Source organism: Saccopteryx leptura, chromosome 6 (assembly GCF_036850995.1).
Source record: "Saccopteryx leptura isolate mSacLep1 chromosome 6, mSacLep1_pri_phased_curated, whole genome shotgun sequence".
Lineage (NCBI taxonomy): Eukaryota > Metazoa > Chordata > Mammalia > Chiroptera > Emballonuridae > Saccopteryx > Saccopteryx leptura.
The window spans coordinates 46,573,057-46,598,491 of record NC_089508.1 but is presented as its reverse complement, the minus strand read 5'-3'; the positions used below and the strand labels follow the sequence as shown (position 1 = coordinate 46,598,491).

At 41.1% G+C, this 25,435-nt stretch overlaps 1 protein-coding gene across 6 annotated transcripts in view; it reads right to left on the bottom strand.

Annotated features, from left to right (window-relative positions):
• The window catches only part of FERMT2 (FERM domain containing kindlin 2), a 102,620-nt gene extending 81,196 nt beyond the window's left edge, over positions 1 to 21,424 (bottom strand). For 3 of the 6 annotated variants that reach the window (XM_066343867.1, XM_066343866.1, XM_066343868.1), the window contains exons 1-2: positions 21,121 to 21,421; positions 20,579 to 20,744 (exon numbers count right to left, since the gene is read on the bottom strand). In XM_066343867.1, the coding sequence (XP_066199964.1) occupies positions 20,579 to 20,735 (157 nt within the window). In that variant the 5' untranslated portion in view covers positions 20,736 to 20,744; positions 21,121 to 21,421. Of the gene's footprint in view, positions 1 to 20,578; positions 20,745 to 21,120 lie in introns of all 6 variants that reach the window. The other 3 variants (XM_066343864.1, XM_066343865.1, XM_066343869.1) reach the window with 2 other exon arrangements.
• Between the last annotated feature and the right edge of the window lie 4,011 nt (positions 21,425 to 25,435).

Sequence of the window (25,435 nt, the reverse complement as noted above, 5' to 3'; positions counted from 1 at the left end):
ACCAAAATATATAAGACAGCTACTTATTGACCTTAAAACAAAAACTAACAAAAATACAATCATACTTGGAGACCTCAATACTCCGCTGACGGCTCTAGATCGGTCATCCAAACAGAGAATCAATAAAGATATAGTGGCCTTGAACGAAATACTAGAACACCTGGATATGATAGACATCTACAGGACACTTCATCCCAAAGCGACAGAGTATACATTTTTCTCTAGTGTACATGGAACATTCTCAAGAATTGACCATATGTTGGGCCACAAAGACAATATCAGCAAATTTAGAAAAATTGAAATTGTACCAAGCATATTTTCTGATCATAAAGCCTTGAAACTAGAATTCAACTGTAAAAAAGAGGGGGAAAAACCCACAAAAATGTGGAAACTAAACAACATACTTCTAAAAAATGAATGGGTCAAAGAAGAAATAAGCGCAGAGATCAAAAGATACATACAGACAAATGAAAATGAAAATACGACATATCAGAATCTCTGGGATGCAGCAAAAGCAGTAATAAGAGGAAAGTTCATATCACTTCAGGCCTATAAGAACAAACAAGAGAGAGCCGAAATAAACCACTTAACTTCACACCTTAAGGAACTAGAAAAAGAAGAACAAAGACAACCCAAAACCAGCCGAAGAAAGGAGATAATAAAAATCAGAGCAGAAATAAATGAAATAGAGAACAGAAAAACTATAGAAAAAATCAATAAAACAAGGAGCTGGTTCTTTGAAAAGATCAACAAAATTGACAAACCCTTAGCAAGACTCACCAAGGAAAAAAGGCACAGGACTCAAATAAATAAAATCCAAAATGAAAGAGGAGAGACCACCACAGACATCATAGATATACAAAGAATTATTGTAGAATACTATGAAAAATTATATGCCACCAAATACAACAATCTAGAAGAAATGGATAAATTCCTAGAACAATACAACCTTCCTAGACTGAGTCATGAAGAAGCAGAAAGCCTAAACAGACCAATCAGCAGGGAGGAAATAGAAAAAACTATTAAAAACCTCCCCAAAAATAAAAGTCCAGGCCCAGACGGTTATACTAGTGAATTCTATCAAACATTCAAAGAAGACTTGGTTCCTATTCTACTCAAAGTCTTCCAAAAAATTGAAGAAGAAGCAATACTTCCAAACACATTTTATGAGGCCAACATAACCCTCATACCAAAACCTGGCAAGGATGGCACAAAGAAAGAAAACTACAGACCAATATCTCTAATGAATACAGATGCTAAAATTCTAAACAAAATACTGGCAAACCGAATACAACAACATATTAAAAAAAATAATACATCATGATCAAGTGGGATTCATCCCAGAATCTCAAGGATGGTTCAACATACGCAAAACGGTTAACGTAATACACCATATCAACAAAACAAAGAACAAAAACCACATGATCTTATCAATAGATGCAGAAAAGGCTTTTGATAAAATACAACACAATTTTATGTTTAAGACTCTCAACAAAATGGGTATAGAAGGAAAATATCTCAACATGATAAAGGCCATATATGATAAACCATCAGCCAACATCATTTTAAACGGCAAAAAACTGAGGACTTTCTACCTTAAATCAGGAACAAGACAGGGTTGTCCACTCTCTCCACTCTTATTTAACGTGGTGCTAGAAGTTCTGGCCAGAGCAATCAGACAAGACAAAGAAATAAAAGGCATCCATATTGGAAAAGAAGAAGTAAAGGTATCACTTTTTGCTGATGATATGATCCTATACATCGAAAACCCGAAGGACTCCACAAAAAGATTATTAGAAACAATAAACCAATACAGTAAGGTCGCAGGATACAAAATTAACATACAGAAGTCCATAGCCTTTCTCTATGCCAACAATGAAATATTAGAAAACGAACTCAAAAAAATAATCCCCTTCACGATTGCAACAAAAAAAATAAAATACCTAGGAATAAACATAACAAAGAATGTAAAGGACCTATATAATGAAAATTACAAAGCATTGTTAAGGGAAATCGAAAAAGATACAATGAGATGGAAAAATATTCCTTGTTCTTGGATAGGAAGAATAAATATAATCAAAATGGCCATATTACCCAAAGCAATATACAAATTTAATGCAATTCCCATCAAAATCCCTATGAGATTTTTTAAAGAAATGGAACAAAAAATCATCAGATTTATATGGAACTATAAAAAACCCCGAATAGCCAAAACAATCCTAAGGAAAAAGAATGAAGCTGGGGGCATTACAATACCTGACTTTAAACTATATTATAGGGCCACAATAATCAAAACAGCATGGTATTGGCAGAAAAATAGACACTCAGACCAATGGAACAGAATAGAAAGCCCAGAAATAAAACCACATATATATGGTCAAATAATCTTTGATAAAGGGGCCAACAACACACAATGGAGAAAAGAAAGCCTCTTCAACAAATGGTGTTGGGAAAACTGGAAAGCCACATGCAAAAGAATGAAACTCGACTACAGCCTGTCCCCGTGTACTAAAATTAATTCAAAATGGATCAAAGACCTAAATATAAGACCTGAAACAATAAAGTACATAGAAGAAGACATAGGTACTAAACTCATGGACCTGGGTTTTAAAGAACATTTTATGAACTTGACTCCAATGGCAAGAGAAGTGAAGGCAAAGATAAATGAATGGGACTACATCAGAATAAAAAGTTTTTGCTCAGCAAGAGAAACTGATATAAAAATAAACAGACAGCCAACTAAATGGGAAATGATATTTTCAAACAACAGCTCAGATAAGGGCCTAATTTCCAAAATTTACAAAGAACTCATAAAACTCAACAACAAACAAACAAACAATCCAATAAAAAAATGGGAAGAAGACATGAATAGACACTTCTCCCAGGAAGAGATACAAATGGCCAACAGATATATGAAAAAATGCTCAGCTTCATTAGTTATTAGGGAAATGCAAATCAAAACTACAATGAGATACCACCTCACCCCTGTTAGATTAGCTATGATCAACAAGACGGGTAATAGCAAATGTTGGAGAGGCTGTGGAGAAAAAGGAACCCTCATTCACTGTTGGTGGGACTGTAAAGTAGTACAACCATTGTGGAGGAAAGTATGGTGGTTCCTCAAAAAACTGCAAATAGAACTACCTTATGACCCAGCAATCCCTCTACTGGGTATATACCCCAAAACCTCAGAAACATTGATACGTGAAGACACATGTAGCCCCATGTTCATTGCAGCACTGTTCACAGTGGCCAAGACATGGAAACAACCAAAAAGCCCTTCAATAGAAGACTGGATAAAGAAGATGTGGCACATATACACTATGGAATACTACTCAGCCATAAGAAACGATGATATCAGATCATTTACAGCAAAATGGTGGGATCTTGATAACATTATAAGGAGTGAAATAAGTAAATCAGAAAAAAACAAGAACTACATGATTCCATACATTGGTGGAACATAAAAATGAGACTAAGAGACATGGACAAGAGTGTGGTGGTTACCAGGGGTGGGGGGAGGGAGGACAGGGGGAGAGTTAGGGGGAGGGGGAGGGGCACAGAGAACTAGATAGAGGGTGGCGAAGGACAATCTGACTTTGGGCGAGGGGTATGCAACATAATTTAATGACAAAATAACCTGGACATGTTTTCTTTGAATATATGTACCCTGATTTATTAATGTCATCCTATTACCATTAATAAAAATTTATTTAAAAAAATAAAAAATAAAAAAAAATAAACAACTAAGGTGCCACAACTATGAGTTGATGCTTCTCATCTCTCGCTCTTCCTGTCTGTCCCTCTCTCTGTCTCCCTTTCTCTCTCACTCGCTAGAAAAAAATTATTTCGCTAGTTCAGTAAAAGGGGAAAATATACATATCACTAAAATAGCCTGTCTGCAATCATCATCATCACATCATCATCATCATAGCTGCATTTACACGGCCACTCTAAACTCTTCATATATATTAACTAACTTAATCCTTACAAAAATCCTATTAGAAAGGTACTACTATTATCTCTGTTTTACAGATGAGATACTGTTGGGCAGATCAAATATATTATGCTCACTTTGTTAAAAATGGCGCTGCCCACATGGAAGCCTGTCGCCCAGGTGATATTAATGTGTGTTGGTGGCGGGCTGTGGGCAGGCAGGATCTTTGTAGCCTGGGGCTTGGTTTTAGGACTAAGCCTTTCCCACCCTTTTTTGATGTGGGGTGGTACAATCCCATCATGCCTCAGATAAGTGACTTTGTATTAGAGACTTCCCTATTTTGTATATTGGATTAAAGGTTTTTATTTCTACACTATAAAGTGGGGGCAGACCAGGAGCTTGCTCTCTTGGTTCCTGAGATTAGCATTAGAGAGCAGAGAGCAGAGAAAGGCCACGTGGAGGAAGCCAGGAGAAGTAGCCAAGATGGCGGAGTGCTGAGTGAGAAGCCAGTTTGTGCAGAGTTTGTGCAGGGAGAAGGAAGGAGATGGGGAACAGAGGTGAATAAGTCTGGTGAGCTAGAAACCTTTGATTCTAGGAAACCAGGATAAGTCAGTAGCTTTGTGAGCACTGAATGAGTGGGTTTTGGAGCCCAGTGTGTGTTTTTACTTGTCCGCTGGGTGCAAGCTAGGATTAAAGATGATGGCCCATCAGTTTTTGGCTCCGTTGTTTCTTTACCGACTGTCCGAATCCAATGTGAACCTGCATGGGCCAGGCGGCTGTGATGGTGGCCCTGGATACTGGCTTTACATTGATACCACAGGCCAGTGTTTTTCAACCAGTGTGCCGCGGCACACTAGTGTGCCATGAGACATGGTCAGGTGTGCTGTGGGGAAATTAAACATGGGTCCCCAAACTACAGCCCGCGGAGGCTATTTATCCGGCCCTCCGCCAGCCACCTCCATCTGAACATAAACATTCCCCTCACAATCCCTCCAGCTATCAGCGACAGGAAGAGTGGAGGCACAGGGAACGCTCACTGACCAATCACCTTCTAGGATCCATCCTGACCACTAGCGATGAACCAATAGTAGGCCGCCTCTCATCCACACCCAGGAAGGTCCCTGCTCAGGCTGCTGCGCACTTGTCATTGTGTGGCCGCAGGCTTGGCGAATAGTTGAAGCTGCTACTCCTCCCCATGGTCCCGATTTCTAATCCTGGTCAGGACTGGAGGTAAATGTTGCCACCACTAGATGAAGCCTCAGCCTCAGCTGGTTATGTCTATCCTGATGGTGTATATAGATATTTGACCTTTTTCTTTTTAAAAGAGGCCCCTGCAGAGGGTGATATACAATGCATCACAATGTTATCTAACTTTAAAGCTAAAGTTTGCTGATCTTCCTTTGGACAGTTTTTGGTTATCTGTTGCCAAGGAGTTCCCCATTCTGGCCAACAAAGCTATTTTGACATTGCTCCCGTTTTCAACCACATATCTATGTGAGCTGAGCTTCTCAAGCTTGACTGCGATAAAAACTAAAAACAGAGAGAGACTGAGAACTGTTGAGGAAGAGCTTCGTGTGTCTTTCTACCATTCCTGCCAGGATATCCCTTCTGTGTTCATTGAAACAGGCCCAGGTTTCACACTAAGTGAGTATAAATACATTTAGAAACTATATTATTAACTATATGTATAATATGTACTGTGTTAGAGTGTCATTTTGTGTCATTTTGGTAGGTGGTGTGCCCCAGGATTTTGTAAATGTAAAAAATGTGCCGCGGCTCATAAAAGGTTGAAAATCACTGCCATAGGCAGACAGGTAGGTCACGCAGCCCAAGGTTAAACAGAGCACCCTGAAGTCAGGGTGTGACACAGGCAGCCCTCCCCCCAGGCCATGCTCCACAAAATAAGAACACCATCACAGCAACAACATTCATCAACACCTTGAATAAAACTTTTGAAACGGATACAGCAATTATTTGCCTTTTTTTAAGTTACTTTTAAATTTCAAAGTTTATGAAATTCTTAAATCTGACTTTAAGGAACTACATTAAAAAACATTAAGCTGGTAACATCATACTAAATGGCACAAAACTGAAGGCTTTCCCCCTTAAATCAGGAACAAGACAGGGTTGTCCACTCTCTCCACTCTTATTTAATGTGGTACTAGAGGTTCTTGCCACAGCAATCAGACAAGACAAAGAAATAAAAGGCATCCATATCGGAAAAGAAGAAGTAAAGGTATCACTTTTTGCAGATGATATGATCCTATACATCGAAAACCCCAAAGAATCCACAAAAAGACTACTAGAAACAATAAGCCAATACAGTAAGGTCGCAGGATACAAAATCAACATACAGAAGTCAACAGCCTTTCTATATGCCAACAATGAAACATTTGAGAATGAACTCAAAAGAATAATCCCCTTCACGATTGCAACAAAAAAATAAAATACCTAGGAATAAACATAACAAAGAATGTAAAAGACTTATACAATGAAAACTATAAACCATTGTTAAGGGAAATCGAAAAAGACATTATGAGATGGAAGAATATTCCTTGTTCTTGGTTAGGTAGAATAAATATAATTAAGATGGCCATATTACCCAAAGCTATATACAAATTTAATGCAATTCCCATCAAAATTCCAATGACATTTTTTAAAGAAATGGAGCAAAAAATCATCAGATTTATATGGAACTATAAAAAACCCCGAATAGCCAAAGCAATCCTAAAGAAAAAGAACGAAGCTGGGGGCATTACAATACCTGACTTCAAACTCTATTATAGGGCCACGACAATCAAAACAGCATGGTATTGGCATAAAAATAGACACTCGGACCAATGGAACAGAATAGAAAGCCCAGAAATAAAATCACATATATATAGTCTAATAATTTTTGACAAAGGGGCCAACAACACACAATGGAGAAAAGAAAGCCTCTTCAACAAATGGTGCTGGGAAAACTGGAAAGCCACATGCAAAAGAATGAAGCTGGACTACAGTTTGTCCCCCTGTACTAAAATTAACTCAAAATGGATCAAAGATCTAAACATAAGACCTGAAACAATAAAGTACATAGAAGAAGACATAGGTACCAAACTCATGGACCTGGGCTTTAAAGAGCATTTTATGAATTTGACTCCACAGGCAAGAGAAGTGAAAGCAAAAATTAATGAATGGGACTACATCAGACTAAGAAGTTTTTGTTCAGCAAGAGAAATTGATAACAAGATAAACAGACAGCCAACTAATTGGGAAATGATATTTTTAAGCACCTGCTCAGATAAGGGCCTAATATCCAAAATATACAAAGAACTCATAAAACTCAACGACAAACAAACAAACAATCCAATAAAAAAATGGGAAGAGGATATGAACAGACACTTCTCCCATGAAGAAATACAGATGGCCAACAGATATATGAAAAGATGCTCATCTTCTTTAGTTATTAGAGAAATGCAAATCAAAACTGCAATGAGATACCACCTCACACCTGTTAGATTAGCTATTATTAACAAGACAGGTAATAGCAAATGTTGGAGAGGTTGTGGAGAAAAAGGAACCCTCATCCACTGTTGGTGGGAATGTAAAGTAGTACAACCATTATGGAAGAAAGTATGGTGGTTCCTCAAAAAAAACTGAAAATAGAACTACCTTATGACCCAGCAATCCCTCTACTGGGTATATACCCCAAAAACTCAGAAACATTGACTTGTAAAGACACATGCAGCCCCATGTTCATTGCAGCATTGTTCACAGTGGCCAGGACATGGAAACAACCAAAAAGCCCATCAATAGATGACTGGATAAAGAAGATGTGGCACATATACACCATGGAATACTACTCAGCCATAAGAAATGATGACATCGGATCATTTATAGCAAAATGGTGGGACCTTGACAACATTATACGGAGTGAAATAAGTAAATCAGAAAAAACCAGGAACTGCATTTTTCCATACATAGATGGGACATAAAAGTGAAACCAAGAGACATTGATAAGAGTGTGGTGGTTACGGGGGGGAGGGAGGAGAGGGAGAGGGAAGGGGGAGGGGGAGGGGCACAGAGAGAACTAGATAGAGGGTGACAGGTCAATCTGACTTTGGGTGATGGGTATGCAACATAATTGAACTTTAAGATAACCTGGACATGTTGTCTTTGAATATATGTATCTTGATTTACTGATGTCACCCCATTAAAAATAAATAAAAGTAAAAAAAAAACAAAAAAAAACACATTAAGCTGGGCCTGACCAGGCAGTGGCAGTGGATGGAGCATCAGACTGGGATGCGGAAGGACCCAGGTTCGAGACCCCGAGGTCTCCAGCTTGAGCGCGGGCTCATCTGGCTTGAGCAAAAAGCTTGCTAGCTTGTGTACAGGGTCGCTGGCTCGAGCAAGAGGTTACTCGGTCTGCTGTAACCCCCCAGTCAAGGCACATATGAGAAAGCAATCAATGAACAACTAAGGTGTCGCAACGAGAAACTGATGATTGATGCTTCTCATCTCTCTCTGTTCCTGTCTGTCTGTCCCTATCTATCCCTCTCTCTGACTCTCTCTCTGTTCCTGTAAAAATAATTAATTAAAAAAATTAAAAAAAAACAACAAAAAAAACCATTAAGCTGGAAGGCAATTATCCAACAGACATCATCCACAATCAATAATGCTGGCACTTTCTTGGGGTGGTGAACACACAATTTACTGATGACATATTACAGAATTGTACATCTGAAAGCTATATAATTTTATTAACCAAAGTCAACCCAATAAATTCAATGAAAAAGAAAAAAAATGTTAAAGAAAAAGAAAATGCTAGCACTTTACTGGTGTTTTATTCATAACCCTGAGTTTTCCATTAGGAAAAAGATATCAAAAGCATCATTACACTGATGCCTTAAAATTACAATTGGTCTTTAAAATACCTGACATAATTTTTAGTTAACAGCATAATATAAAAATAGCATTTAAATATGTGAGAAAAGATTGACTATAGATTCTAAGGCAGATATCACCTCCTCTGGACTAGAGGTTAACAAACTCCAACTTTGAAAACTGTAAGAGCCTCCTAAGGATATACTGACCCTGGCTGGTCCTTCTACAAGAGGAGAGTAAATAATCAAGTCTGAGAACTGAGTCAAAAAAGGAAGGGAAATCAAAGTGTAAACCTCACATTTTAACCCTTTACTGCTTATTTTTTCTCATATACACTAATTCATTGAGAAGCAGAATTGAAATTGAGAGAAAATATCAGAAAACAAAATTTTTGCCCTGGCTGGTTGGCTCAGTGGTAAGCGTTGGCCTGGCATGCAGGAGTCCCGGGTTTGATTCCCGGCCAGGGCACACAAGAGAAGCGCCCATCTGCTTCTCCATCCCTTCCCCTCTCCTTCCTCTCTGTCTCTCTCTTCCCCTCCCACAGCCAAGGCTCCATTGGAGCAAAGTTGGCCCGGGCGCTGAGGATGGCTCTATGGCCTTTGCCTCAGGTGCTAGAATCGCTCTGATTGCAACAGAGCAACGCCCAGAGGGCAGAGCATCGCCCCCTGGTGGGCATGCCAGGTGGACCCCAGTTGAGCGCATGCAGGAGTCTGACTGCCTCCCCGTTTCCAGCTTCAGAAAAATACAACAAAAAAAAGAAAATAAGAAAAAATAAAATAAAATAAAAAAAAGAGGAAAAAAAGAGGAAAAAAATTTTTTCAAAACATTTTACCAATATAACATTCTCAATGAAGGAAAAGAAGACCAGGATTGTTTGACCCTTTCATCCAGTGGTACTGTTTTAGAATAGTATCTTCTAGTTTAAAGGTTACCATACTTGAGAAAAACAATTTTAAAGTTTATTTAGAAATTAAATTTAATGGGTGACACTGATCAATAAGAGGGCATACATTTTAGATAAACATTTCTATAGCCTTTGAATTACTATGTTGTGTGCCCATCACCCAAAGCCAAATCGTTTTTCGTCACCATATATTTGTCTCTCTTAAAAAAAACCCAACAAAACTTATAAAGAACTCTAATCCATTAAAAAGTGAAGAGAACATAATTTAAGGCTTATTCACTGTTTATACTGTACAGAAAAGGAAACATTCTAAATATTGAAAACCCTGCCTTTATAATAAAATTCATTCAATTATTAAGTGGGATGGCCAGGACTGAAACCCAGACTTCTTTCTTTAACATTAATATCTGAAACTTTCTAATGATTATTCAAAGATGCTTTACTTCCCATTTTTATTACTTAAATTCTAAATATCAAAGTTTTCTAGATCGTTGATAATACTTTTATTAAACTATTATTTTATACCTCAGATTCTACCAAATAAAATAGTAATTACAGGGCTCTGGCTAGGTAGCTCAGTTGGTTAGACTGTCATCCTGATACTCCAAGGTTACAGGTTCAATCCCTGATCAGGGCACGTACAAGAATCAACCAATGACAACATGAATAAGTGGAACAACAAATCAATGTTTCTCCCTCATGTGTCTCTGTCTCTCTCCCTTCCCCTTTCTCTAAATATCAATAAATTAAAAAATTAACAATATTTTAGTAGTTCCATAATGTCATCAAATAGCCAATGTTCACATATTCCTGATTACTTATATAATTTTAATTGTTTGAAAACAAAATCCAAATAAAGTTCACAAATTACCAAAAATAATAAGAGTAATTATATTATTTTAAATTGATATAATGCAATTCTTTCCTTTCCTATACTTAATCACTACTATACCTCATACATACCTCCTTTTAATATGTAACAGTAAACAGGAACTATAGAACATACAAAACACATTCTTTGTGAGACTGATTAGGAATATTTCTTATATATGACATTTTTAAATAAAAAGCTCAATCCAGAAAAGAAAAACTGATAAAATGGACTTTATCAGGATTAAAAACTCTGGCCTGACCAGATGGTGGCACAGTGGATAAAGCATCTATCTGGGACACTGAGAACTCAGTTTTGAAACCCTGAGGTCGCTGGCTTGAGCACAGGCTCATCCTGCTTGAGTGCAGGGTCACTGGCTTGAGCATGGGATCATAGACATGACCCCACAGTCACTGGCTTGAGCCCAAGGTCATTGGTTGACCAAGGGGTCACTGGCTCAGGTGGACCCTCCCCATCAAGACACATATGAAAAGCAATCAATGAACATCTAAAGTGCCGCAACTGTTCATTGATGTTTCTCATCTCTCTCTCTTCCTATCTGTCCCTGTCTCTATCTATCTCTCTCAAAATTAAATTAAAACCTCTGCTCTTTGAAAGATACTGTGTTAAGGAAAAGACAAGCCACAGACTAGAAAATACTGCAAAACACATTAACTGATAAAGGACCTGTATCTATACTATATAAAGAACTCTTAGTAAGAAAAACACAATTTTTTCAAAAAGGCAAAAGATATAAACACACTTCACAAGATATACAAAAGGCATATAAACATGTGAAAAGCTTCCCAACATCATTAATTATTAAGGAAATGTTAATTAAAATCATAATGAGGCCCTAGTGGTTGGTTGGCTCAGTGGTAGAGCGTTGGCCCAGTGTGTGGACATCCCAGGTTTGATTCCTGGTCAGGGCACACAGGAGAAGCGCGCCCATCTGCTTCTCCACCCCTAGCCCTCTTACTTCTCTTTCTCTCTCTCTCTCTCTCTCCCCTCCTCCCTTCCTGCAGCCATGGTTCAATTAGAACAAGCTGGCTGCACCACTGAGGTTGGCTTCATGGCCTCCACCTGAGGCGCTAAAAAATGGCTCCAGTTGCAATGGAGCAAGGGCCCCAGATGGGCAGAGCATTGCCCCCTAGTGGGTTTGCTGGATGGATCCTGGTTGGGGCGCATGCAGGAGTCTGTCTCTGCCTCTACTCCTCTCACTAAAAATAAAATAAATCATAATGAGAACCACTACATATTTACTAGATTGGCTAAAATAAGAAATAAAAACACCTGACAGGACCAAGTGCTGGTAGAGGACTCACAGCAACTGGAATTCTCACACAATTTTTTTTTTGGTTTTCATACAGTGCTGATAGACATACAAAATGATGTGGCAGCTTTGGAAAAGTATGGCAGTTTCTTGTTAATTTAAGGATATACTTAAGACACCAGCCAACTATCCGACTTCTAAGTAGTTATCCAAGAGAAATGAAAATATATATTCACGCAAATGTTTACAAGCAGCCCTATTCATAATTTCCAAAAAAAATGCAAACAAAACAAATGCCCTTCAACGGGTGAGTGGATAAACTGTAATACATATCCATATAATGACTATTCAACAGCAATAAAAAACTACTGATATACACACGAGTGAATTTGAAAGGTATTATCCTATAAACTTTTTAAAAAAATAAAATACAATGTACATATATTACCTCATCCACATCATTCCACATCTATTAACTCTCATCAAAATCTCTGAGACACCTGTGGTGGCGCAATGGATAAAGCGTCTACCTGGAATGCTGAGGTTACTGGTTCAAAACCCTGGACTCCCCTGGCCAAGACACATACAGGAGAAGCAACTACTATGAGTTGATGCTTCCGCTCCTACTCCCCTTTCTCTCTATCCTCTCTCAAATCAGTAAGTAGAATCTTTAAAAGAGAAATCTATGAGAAAGTTTGTTTTCTTTTTTTATTAATTTATTGATTTGAGAGAGAGGAAGGAGGAGGGAGGGAATAAGTGAGGGAGAAGGGGGGGGAGAGAGAGAGAGAGACACCTTTGAAATTTAAAATTTATGCATTCATTGGTTGATTCTTGTATGTGCCTTGGCCAGGCATCGAACCTACAACCTTGGCATATCAGGACAATGCTCTAACCAATGGCCTGGGATGCTGAGGACCCAGGTTCGAAACCCCGAGGTCACCAGCTTGAATGCAGGCTCATCCAGCTTGAGTGCAGGGTCGCAGACTTGAGTGTGGGATCACAGACATGACCCCATAGTTGCTGGCTTGAAGCGCAAGGTACCTGCTTGAGCCCAAGGTCACTGGCTTGAGCAAGAGGTCAATGGCTCAGCTGGAGTCCCCTCCCCACCATCAAGGTACATATGAGAAAGCAATCAATGAACAACTAAGGTGCAGCAATGAAAAACTGATGATTGATGCTTCTCATCTCTCTCTGTTCCTGTCTGTCCCTATCTATCCTTCTCTGACTTTCTCTGTCTCTGTAAAACAAACAAAAAAACAAACAAAAAAACCAAAGGTGGAAAGAGACCTGAATGGAAAAAACAGGCTATTACTAGAACAATTTGCAAACTTGAATATGGATACATAGCAGACAGTAGTATTGATTCAATGTTAAATTTCCAGGATTTAATCGTTGTACTATAATGTTTAAGAGAAAGTCCTTGTTCTTAGGGGATACATATTTTAAGAATCTAGGTAATGAAGGGTTATCATGTCTTCAACTTGAAAGGTTTAAAATTGTGTGTGTATAGACATATGTGTTTGTACAGAGAAATCAAATGGAAAAATGCTAACTGGTCATCTAAATGAAGATTATATGATATTTTGTAACTATACTTTCTTTGATTTTAGAGAAAGACAAGAAGACAGAAAAGGAGAGAGATGATGATAAAAGCATCAACTTGTAGTTGTATAACTTTAGTTGTTCACTGATTGCTTCTCATACATGACTGGGGGGGAGGGAGGGGCTCCAACCAAGCCAGTGACCTTGGTCTTAAGCCAGTGAACACAAGATCCTGTCAATGATCCCGCACTCAAGGTGGTGAGCCTGTACTAAAGCCAGCAACCCTGGGGTTTTGAACCTGGGACCTCAGCGTCCCAGGTTGACACTCTATTCACTGTGCCACCACCAGTCAGAAACTGTTAATATTCTTGAACTTAAAAATTTCAAAAATATAAAGAGTTAAATAAAAGGTATACCTTTAAATTCTTTCTATTTTCTTAACTAGCCATTGGATATTTGCAACAAAATCTTTTGTAAGAAATTGAATAAACAAACATACATCCTTTTTAGTGCCTCTATAAATAAGTTAACTCTAGCTAGAATCAAATAGTATTTGCTGATTTTTTGTGTGTGTGACAGAGAGAGGAACAGATAGGGACAGACAGACAGGAAGGGAGAGATGAAAAGCATCAACTCCTCGCTGTGGCACTCTAGTTTCTCACTGATTGCTTTCTCATATGTGCCTTGATGGGGGGGTGGGGGGGGCTACAGCAGACCAAGTAACCCCTTGCTGAAGCCAGCGACCTTGGGTCCAAGCTGGTGAGCTCTGCTCAAACCAGATGAGCCCACGCTCAAGCTGGCAACCTCGGGGTTTCAAACCTGGGTCCTCCACATCCCAGTCCGACGCTCTATCCACTGCGCCACCACCTGGTAAGGCTTGCTGATTTTTTTTTTAAATAAAGTGTAAAACATGGAGCAAAAACGTTTCCAAGGAAAAGCTTACACTTTGTTAGATCCTATGAGAGTTTCAGTAAAATTTATATACTGTCCTCTATTTTTAAGGAGCTTAAAATTTGCTAAGAAATATGAAATTCAATGTCCAGTTTTTATAGATCATTAAGAGTATTCTCAACACCGAGTAAGTTGCTATCAAATAGTACGTAATTAAAATTCAGTTCACTTTAATATGTATAGTTTCATCATTAAATGTTTCTCTCACTATACTCCAAGAATTTTTTATTTTAATTTCTTTTATCTTCACATTTTTCACTATGAATGCAATGAGGTTGCATCATGTAGACACTGAATTTCCATGAATTCAAGCCGTCAGAGGAGAAAACTGAAAATCTGAACGTTGCCTGGCTTGTGGTGGCTCAGTGGATAAACAATCAACCTGGAATGCTGAGGTCGCCTGTTCAAAAGCCCTAGCTTGCCCAGTCAAGGCACATACAAGCAGCAACTACTATGAGTTGATGCTTCCTGCTCCTCCTCCCCTTCTCTCTCTCCTCTCTCTAAAATCAATAAATAAAATCTTAAAAAATAAAAAAAGGTAAAACTAAAAACAAGCAAAAAAACCAATAAATCTGAATGTCATAGACACCATCCACTACATCATCACGCCTTCCCAAAAGAGCAGCACTCAACACGAACAAGAGAAGGAGCTGTCCAGTCACCTAGGCCTCCCTTCCTGTGTCCATCCTGCCAAGCTGTAATCCTAGTAGTCAAAGTATTTTTGTGTAACAAAGCCCTAATGCAAGCCAACTTCATCTGGTGCTCCACTAAAGAAATTTTGTTGTTGTTGTTTCTAAAGGAAAAACTAGCTATGTTGCCCTTCTGTGAGACAGAATGAAGGTATATCGTACTTTCAGATCACCTCAAGAAATTTTTAAGGATAATTCTGGCCCTGGCCGATTGGCTCAGTGGTAAAGCATTGGACAGCATGTGGGGTCCTGGGTTCGATTCCCAGTCAGGGCACACAGGAGAAACACCCATTTGCTTCTCCAACCCTCCCCCCACTTCCTCTCCTGCAGCTATGGGTTGATTAGAGTGAGTTAGCCCTGCCCTGAAGATAGCTCCATGGCAGGGGTCCCCAAACTTTTTACACAGGGGGCCAGTTCACTGTCCCTCAGACCGTTGGAGGGCGGGACTATAAAAAAAACTATGAACAAATCCCTATGCACACTGCACATATTTTAAAGTAAAAAACAAAACGGGAACAAAGACAATATTTAAAATAAAGAACAAGTAAATTTAAATCAACAAACTGACCAGTATTTCAATGGGAACTATGCTCCTCTCACTGACCACCAATGAAAGAGGTGCCCCTTCCAGAAGTGCGGCGGGAACAAGATAAATGGCCTCGGGGGGTCGCATGCGGCCGGGCCCTAGTTTGGAGACCCCTGCTCCTCAGCCTCAGGTGCTAAGAGCTCAGTTGCTGAACAACAGAGCAATGTCCCAGATGGGCAGAGCATCCCCCCTAGGGGGCTTGCCAGGTGGATCCTCCCCTCCTCTCGCTGAATAAAAAAAAGTGTATATACATATATATATTTTTTTTTTTTTTTTTTTACAGAGACAGAGGGAGAGTCAGAAAGAGAGATAGAGAGGGACAGACAGACAGGAACAGAGAGAGATGAGAAGCATCAATCATCAGTTTTTCATTGCGACACCTTAGTTGTTCACTAATTGCTTTCTCATATGTGCCTTGGGGGGGAGGGGGCTATAGCAAACCGAGTAACCCCTTGCCAGCGACCTTGGGTCCAAGCAGGTGAGCTTTGCTCAAACCAAATGAGCCTGCACTCAAGCTGGCGACCTCGGGGTCTCAAACCTGGGTCCTCTACTTCCCAATCCGATGCTCTATCCAATGCGCCACCGCCTGGTCAAGCAAGGATAATTTTAACTAAAATTTCTTTTGATCACATGTGATAAAACGTAACTCTATCCTAACATACAACTCTAACATAAATATACCCATTTCATTATTACGGCAAGAACATATCACAATTTAAAGTAAGGACAATTTCTTTCTAGATACTACATTCAGAAACATATTTCTAAAATTTTGTAAGTCAACTCCATACATTTCTTTCTAGTTACTCTTTAGTCCTCCAACTTACACTTTTCCATTTGAATTATTGTTTAACCTAATCTAAAAAGATTTCTACATTCTTCCTACTCATAATCAAAGCTAGAAGAAACTTGGAAATCACAGTCTATTCTTCCTTTCAAGCTCATAGAGTTGGCTATAACATATAAAAATTAAGGCGATCAATGTTGAGATTATTTGTCCAGTATCAGCCTAGACTGAATCACAATATAATTCTCTAAAGCCCACTTCATGGTGCACGCTCTTTGCTTTTGATTAGTACAGAATGACAAATGTGTTTAATACTAAGAGTTAAAAGAGACCTTTCAGATCTCTGAATTAAAGTCCTAAATCTAAGAATCATGGCTTAATGACTTTAACTGAAATGTAAAATTTATAAAATTCTAACTAAATATAAAGAGCTGCTGACACATACTAAGAAAGCATAACTTTTTTTTAGAGAGAGACAGACACAGGAAGGGAGAGAAATGAGAAGCATCAACTTGTAGTTGCAGCACGTTGTTTTTTTTGTTTGTTTTTTTCTGAAGCTGGAAACAGGGAGGCAGTCAGACAAACTCCCGCATGCACCCGACCGGGATCCACCTGGCACGCCCACCAGGGGGCAATGCTCTGCCCATCGGGGCGTGGCTCTGTTGCGACCAGAGCCACTCTAGCGCCTGGGGCAGAGGCCAAGGAGCCATCCCAGCGCCTGGGCCATCTTTTGCTCCAGTGGAGCCTCAGCTGCGGGAGGGGAAGAGAGAGACAGAGAGGAAGAAGAGGGGGAGGGGTGGAGAAGCAGATGGGCACTTCTCCTGTGTGCCCTGGCCGGGAATCGAACCCGGGACTTCTGCACGCCAGGCCAACGCTCTACCACTGAGCCAACTGGCCAGGGCGCACGTTAGTTGTTCATAGATGGCTTTCTCATATGTGCATGGATGGGGGCGGGAGGGGGGTGCTCCACCTGAGCCAGTGACCCCTTGCTCAAGCCAGCAGCAACCTTGGGCTTTAAACCAGCGACTATGGGGTCAAGTCTATGATCCAACACTCAAGCTGATGACCCTGCACTAAAGCTGATGAGCCCTCATTCAAGCCCGTGACCTGGAGGTTTCAATCCTGGGTCCTCAGCGTCCCAGGACAATGCTCTATCCATTTCAATACTGCCTGGTAAGGCTCATTAATATTTTTTTAATTTGCTTAATTAAACTGCCTAAGTCTGAGATAGAAAGTATACCTTTACAATAAGGCTCACCCTAAAGGGCCAATCCACAGGCTTGTGTTATAACTTTTTTTTTATCACAGGCCTCTTTGAGAATCTAATGAAAGCTAACAAGCCTCTTCCCAGGCCCTGGCCAGATAGCTAAGCTGGTTTAGAGTGCTGGCCAAATACGTGCAATACGCAAAGGTTGTGAGTTTGATTCCCGGTCAGGGCACAGGCAGGAACATATCAATCTCTCTCTCTTTCTCCTTATCTTTCTAAAATCAATCAATAATTAAAAAAAAAAAAACTTACTGATCAATGTCACCCCCATTAAATTGAATTTTCTAAAAAAGAAAGAAAGAAAGATACCTCCTCCCAGAAAACTCCACAAGTGCAAGTACACACAAAATTTGAACACAGTAGTAAGGGGAGAAATCATTGTAAAAATCTATTAATCCCAGAGAAGCAATTCTTATCACTGATTATAAGGGTAAACAGCCTTAAAACACAATGCTTTAGTATATATTTATACACAGTCTAATGAGAACAAGGGTATCATATAAGCATCTGAAGTTTAAAGTTGTAGGTGAATGATGAGATAGCTTCTGTTCTGAGGAACCATAACTGTTCCAGGGCTACTGAAGCTCATTGGTCCTAATTGTCCATCCCTGCTCTGCAATCCTGAGACATAAAGACCCTGTGCCATTTCATTCCAACCATAATCTCCACCTCTTATCATCTAGACTCTGTAAACCGCTTTGATCTATATACTTTAGCTACTCTTAACAAGTAGTCATTCAGTCTGTTTAACACCTTCAGTGACACAACATAGGACTTCAGGGGGCAGGTCACTCCAGTTTTAGGCAACTCTAAAGAATTATATATTAAGTTCCTTTCTAATTTTACTAGACTGATTTATAAACTTTAAATGGTGCTCTGCTGAATCTCTCCTCTATTTTACTTGCCAATAAATAACAAAATAGTTTACCATTCAAAGTATCTAATCCTAAAACCAGGAACAAAAACCCACTTAGCTCTACTTGTACCAAACAGCAGTCAGAATTATGTTGATAAACATTTTCTATTTGGAAGTCAGAATATTAAGAGGATAAATACTGGTTAAGTTCAAGATGCAAGGTGTCCATATACACAGCATTTCCTACCATGTTGGGCTCCTTTTTACTATATAAGAAATTTAAAATGCACGAACTCTACTAAGAGATTAAGATTACAGTCACTTAAAATTAACATCAGTTCTCTCCGCAAATAGTTTATTCTCTATATTTCTATTTTTGCCTGTGATTCTGTAATAAACAATTCTAATCAATGCAATACAAATATAGAAGTCATTATTTATTCATTAAAGGCTGGCTCTCAAGAACTACAAATTGTCTCAGTCACCTTCAACAGCTCCTTTTTCATAATGAGAAAAATCTCTTGTTGAAACCAGTGTTATTAATAAGGTCTATTAATCATATAAAAAGCAATCTGATTTAAATACATGTTTCCTCTGAAAACAAAGGACATATAAAGTTATTTCTGATATTTTCTTCTTTAAATAATCCCACACTAGTGCTGGACAAAAAAGGTTCACAAATATTTTGCAAACTGTAATTGATTTACTCAAATCAGATGAGAAAAATGTGAACCACCAGTTAATTGGATATAACAATACAGCAAAATCTCATTTTCAAAGAACTACCCAGGGGGATCTCTTTCCTGGGCTGTCTTAGAGAGCCAAACAATGCAGTCTGGAGGAGGAGGCTACCTTGTAAGGAGCTTCTTTTTTGGCACTTCAATAATTAAATTTCCTGCAGGGATACAATGACAGCCTACCTAAATGAATTCTGCCTTATTTAGCAAATTTGCATTGGGCACTATTCCAGTAAGTTTACATGGTAGGTATACAAAAATCTCTTGATAAGAAACAAATTTCCTGATAAACACTTCTCTACTTTTCCAGAACAGCTTGAAGAAGGAATGCTATTAAAAAAAAAAAAAAAAGTCCAAAAGCCTAAAAAGACTATGCCACACTTATCACTTTATCAGAGCTGCATTACATAAAAAGGCACTTTAAATCTCAGGAAGACAGTCCTCCCAGCATTTGTCTTGTGATAAAATTGTATATTGAATCATTTCAGTATTCTTCCAGCTGAAAATGGTTACATCCATCACACAAACAAAAATGTGTGCTACTGTGAAATTTCCTTACATTTCATATTGTTGGTTACCCAACTATTTAAAATTGAGTCAGTTTTAAACCAACTCAATATATATCTGTACCCAAGCAAATACTGTCAATTTCAAATTAGCTTCATGTCTGTTCTTTTAACACAAAATTCTTTCACTAGCTTGTTATTAATATAAAACGGAACGCTCGAAATAGCTTACTTAAAACACTAACTATAGACAGTCAAACACTGCCCCACCCCTCGTAAGCGTGAATGACTGGAACATTATTTCAGTACACTCCACGCAGTAGTACAGTCAGCTATAGAACCTTCACATCGGCGCCAGAAGTTGCACATTTTCCATTAGTTTATTCTTAAATAGATTTTGCATCATCCTCAACACCAAACCTCTCCAACATTCAGGAACACTGAAGATTAATAATTGATAAGCACATGCCCTGCAATATCCCCCTCTCGACATACACTTGGGCACTTTTCTCATTTCTTTTAACGTGAGCTCGCTAAACGTAAAGAATTAAGTTTTCCCGGTAACTACGCAATTAAATTTATGAACTGACAGGCTGGAAATAACACTGTGAACATTTCAAAGAGTAACAGTACAAAACAAGGTGCAAAAGGGGAAAAGTCTATTTGCTTAACTATTGAAAGGTCTTACATTTTTTTTTTAAAAAGTATTTGCGGGACGCCAACCAAGATTTCTAAAATCCACCCCTCCCCCCCACCCCGAGTCTGGGAGGTCGTCACTTGGACGCGACTGGGATGCTACTCACCGAGTTTTTCCACCAACTTGAGCATCACCCCTCCTATGTGCACCTCCCCGGTCACTCTAAGGGTCACATCGCGGTTCAGGTCCGTAACATGAACACTCAGTTCCCACGTTCCGTCCGCATAGCAGCCATCTGGCATCCTTATCCCGTCCAGAGCCATGGCTCCTTCCTGCGAACACGGAGGAAATGGCTCTCGTTAGCGTCACTCCTCCCAAGGCAGGCGAATCCCACCGAATTCGCGCAGTCGGCCGCGGGGTGGGAGAAGGTGAGGACCCCGGGGTTCCCGCACCAACTCGGGAGAGCGGCGGCGGGGGCCGGGCTGGGCAGCCGTGTGCGCCCCCGCGCCCTTCCCCGGCGGCCGTCCCGCACTCCCGCCCGCGGCGGCCACGACGCCGCCCGGCCCAAGCCTAGCGGACCCGGCGGGCTTCACCTGCCCGCCTGCTGGCCGCGCCCCGGCCCGGGGAGACGCCGCCGCGGGTCCACATTCCTCCTCCTCCGCCCGCCCACCCGCGCTTCCCTCAGGTCCCGCCGTCCCGGCCCCTCACCGCGCTCCTCGCGCTCCGGCCCCGCGGCTCGCGCGGCGATAAGCGCGGAGGCGGTGGCTCGCGGGACAGCGGCGTCCGGTCCCCGGCGTCAGCCGGCGAAGCGCAGCCTCCCGGCGGGAGCGACTAATGGAGTCCCGTCGTCGCGGCCCCTCGCCTCTCCCCCGGTGCTCCACCCCTCTCTCCCCGCCCCCTCAGCCCGAGTCCGGCTGGGGCTGGGCGCGCCGGCTCCCTCCTCCTCGCCCGCCGAGCCGCCGGGGCGGGCGGGCAGCCGCGCCCTCCCCCACCGTCCCCGCGGCCGCGCTCGGGGCAGGGGGCGCGCGGACTCGGGCTGGGGCGGGGCGGCCCGGGCCGGGGCGGGGCGGCCGGCCTGCGGGGGCGGGGGCTGAGCCGGCAGGCGGGGGGCGCCCGCGGCGGCCGCAATCTCAGCCCCGCCGAGCCGCTGTCCTTTTATGGAAATGAAGGACCCGGCGTAGGGATAGAATCCAACATCCGGGCTCTCGGCGGGACCTGAGGAGGGGGAGCGAGGGGGGCGCGGTGGGCAGCGGGCTGCTCCCTTCCCCGCTCGCGTCTCGCTCCGGCACCCGTGGCAGTGGGTGTCCGCGCTCCCAGCGGGTGGAGGGGACTTGTCTGTGAGAAACGGCCACAGGAAATTCCCAGGGCAAGGTCGTGTTCAGGGAACAAAGTCCCTCCCGCCCCCTCCCCATGCCTGGAGCGAGTCCAAAAGCCTCGGGGCGGTGAGGCGGGGAGACGTGCGGCACTCCGGGAGCTGGAGAGACGGGTGTGGGACGTGAAAACTAAAAAGTAAATGCCCAGGCCAGCTCCATGAACATCCCACGAAAGAATGAGAAAACCCAGACGGAGGAGAGCCACAAAAATTGCTTTGTAAGTAATGTCCGGCACGGCCAGCAACTCCTACTGGACTCCCAAGAGTTTGCACGCGCTCTTAACCCATTCAGAATCTCCAGCCAGAAGCGAGCCAGGTCCGTCCTACGATGCTCTTGTTTCAGAGAAAAAAAGGAGAATCAGTACTGTGGTTTTTTTACTTAGAAACTTTCTACAGCTCTGTCTCTGTATCTCTATATTCAACTTAAATCTAACAGTCTACGAAGACTTTTAGATGGATATACCTCCTCTACCCCACCCGCAGCCACACCTTGAAGGAATTTTAATAGTTCTGGACCGGTGCCAGCAATTACAGGCGAAGCACTAAAGAACCTCACCTGTTGAGACTGCCTAGCGATGGAGACTGGTCCTCCTCCTTCCCAGTTTACTTTCCCCCACGTACTGATGCGCTCTGGGGAGTGGGCTCTATCCAGAAACAGCCGGGGAAACTGCCTCGTTGGCAAATGCTTGGCTCAAAAACAATGTAGGTTAGGAAGACTCATAAGCTATCCCGGGTCCCATAAAAGACCCCAGTTTTTAAAGTCTCAACGAAGTCTTGAGTTGTGTCAAACACTTAGACGAGGAACCCACCAGATAAATAAGCCTTCATTCACCAACACAATTGGGGAAACCAGGTTAGAGGCCTTAAGAAAGGGGTGGGGCCCATAAAGGAGTGAAAAGAGAGCAGCGAAATTTAGTCAGATGCCAGAGGTTTGGCACAAAAAATAGGGAAAACCACTATAGTATTTTCAGCTAGTCATCATGGAGAAATTGATGCTTTGAGTCTAGTCACTCCACTTTCCAATTATTTCTACCCAAGGAGGTTTTAAGTAGTTCACTTGGAACCAGAAAGGAAGAATGTTTATGTAAATTACAGTGTTGAAAATATATAGGAAAATGTTTTTAATAAAATAGGGAAGTGTTTGTTGGGGAACAAAACTGTACATACAGCTGTAAAGTCACAAGCTTACCTATTCTTTTTTAAAATGTTTATTTTATTGATTTTAGAGAGAGGAAGGGAGAGAGCAAGAGAGAGACAGGAACATCGATCCATTCCTGTGTGTGCCCTGACGGGGGATCAAACCTCAGCCTGTGTGCTGCAGGACGATGCTCTAACAGAGTTATCTGGCCAGGGCACAAGCTTATCTATTATTAAAAATTTAGAGAAAAAAAGTCTAGAAGGAAACACACTACAAAATTAAGAAGCTGTCTGGGTGTTGAGATCATGGGATATTTGTGGGGGAGGTCTTTTATTCTTCTTAACATGTATTTTATAAAAACTCCAAAGCTTTACATTCAGAGCCCTTTTTTTTTTTTTTTTTTCCAGAGACAGAGAGAGAGTCAGAGAGAGGGATAGACAGGAACGGAGAGGTGAGACGCATCAATCATTAGCTTTTTTGTTGCGTGTTGCGACACCTTAGTTGTTCATTGACTGCTTTCTCATATGTGCCTTGACTGTGGGGCTACAGCAGACCGAATAACCCCTTGCTCAAGCCAGCGACCTTGGGTCCAAGCTGGTGAGCTTTTGCTCAAACCAGATGAGCCCGCGCTCAAGCTGGCGACCTCGGGGTCTCGAACCTGGGTCCTCAGCATCCCAGTCCAACTCTCTATCCACTGTGCCACCGCCTGGTCAGGCTCAGAGCCCTTCTATCACCAGCTCAAATTGTATTCATCATCTCTACTTCTTTGTGCATGTCATTACATTCACAATGATAGGGCAGCTACCAGATTCCTGGGCAGGGTTTTCAGGGCTTTACTTGTCTTTTTTTTTTTTTTAATATCCACAAAAAAGCCCTGCTGGGTAGCTCAGTTGGTCAGAGCATCATCCCGATACACCAAAATTGTGGGTTTGATCCTGGGTCATGGCACGTGCAGGAGTCAATCAATGAATGCATAAATAAATGGAACAACCAACAGGTCTATGTTTCTCTCTCTCTCTAAAATAAATTTTTTAAAAAGGTAAAATCTACTTTAAAAAATATATGTATATCCAAAAATAAAACACGAGTTCTTTGAGAGCAGGAACTTCAAATTATTTGCATTGCCCACAAATTTACAAATAGATCGGCACAAAATGGAAACATGATCATACCAAATCAACACAAATGTCAAGGAAACAGTTGGTCTTTCTCATGGAGAAAGCTCATTATTGGGGAAACCCTGGCTTTTAAGTTTTACATGTTTATTTCCACACATTGTCCCCAAAAAGATTTATGGCACTGTATAAGGATGCATAAACTATGAGATCGAATACATTGTCAATGTCAGAAAACAAGGAAAAATAAAAAAAGGCCAGAGGTAGTGGGACAGGGATTTACAATGGAAGCTGGAATGAGGCTAAGAATTGTGCCTAATGACCTTCCCAGGTTCCCAGGTGCTCCAATAAGTTCCGAATAACTATGCCTTCTCAAACATGCCTTTACAGATATAAGAAGATCCTTTCATTTGTTTTTTTTATTGATTTTAATTTATTATGTTTACATAGATTCTAGTGTTGCCCCGAATGCTTCCCCCTCCCCCGTATTCCCCTCAACATCGCCCTTGCCCTCCCCCTACAGCGCCCTGCCCCCTTCCCTTCAGGTTTATCCCATCCTATTATCTCCTTTCCCTCTGTCCTCTTTTCCTCTGGTCCCTTTGATCTCTCCTCTGTCTCAATTCTGTTCCTCAGTTCACAGTGTTTATTGGATTCCTCAAATGACTGAGTCATATGATATTTTTCTTTTTCTGCCTGGCTTATTTCACATAATAGTTTCCATGTCCATCCATGTTGTCGCAAAGGTAAGATTTCCTTCTTTTTCATGGCCCCATAGTATTCCATTGTATCTATGTACCACTGCTTTTTAATCCACTCATCCACTGACGGACACTTGGGCTGTTTCCAGATCTTCGCTATTGTGAACAATGCTGCCATAAACATGGGGGTGCATTTCTCCTTTTGAAATAGTGCTATGGTGTTCTTGGGGTATACTCCTAAAAGTGGGATAACTGGGTCAAAAGGCAGTTCGATTTTTAATTTCTTGTGGAATCTCCATACTGTTTTCCACAGTGGCTGCACCAGTCTGCATTCCCACCAGCAGTGCAGGAGGGTTCCCTTTTCTCCACATCCTCACCAGCACTTATTCTGTGTTGTTTTGTTGATGAGCACCATTCTGGCTGGTGTGAGGTGATATCTCATTGTGGTTTTAATTTGCATTTCTCTAATGATTAGTGATGTTGAACATTTTTTCATATGCCTATTGGCCATCTGCATGTCCTCTTTGGAGAGGTGTCTATTCATTTCTTTTGCCCATTTTTTGATTGGATTGTTTATCTTCCTGGTGTTGAGTTTTACAAGTTCTTTTTTTTTGAGTTTTACAAGTTCTTTATAAATTTTGATTACTAACCCCTTATCAGATGTATTGTTGAATATGTTCTCCCATTGTGTAGTTTGTCT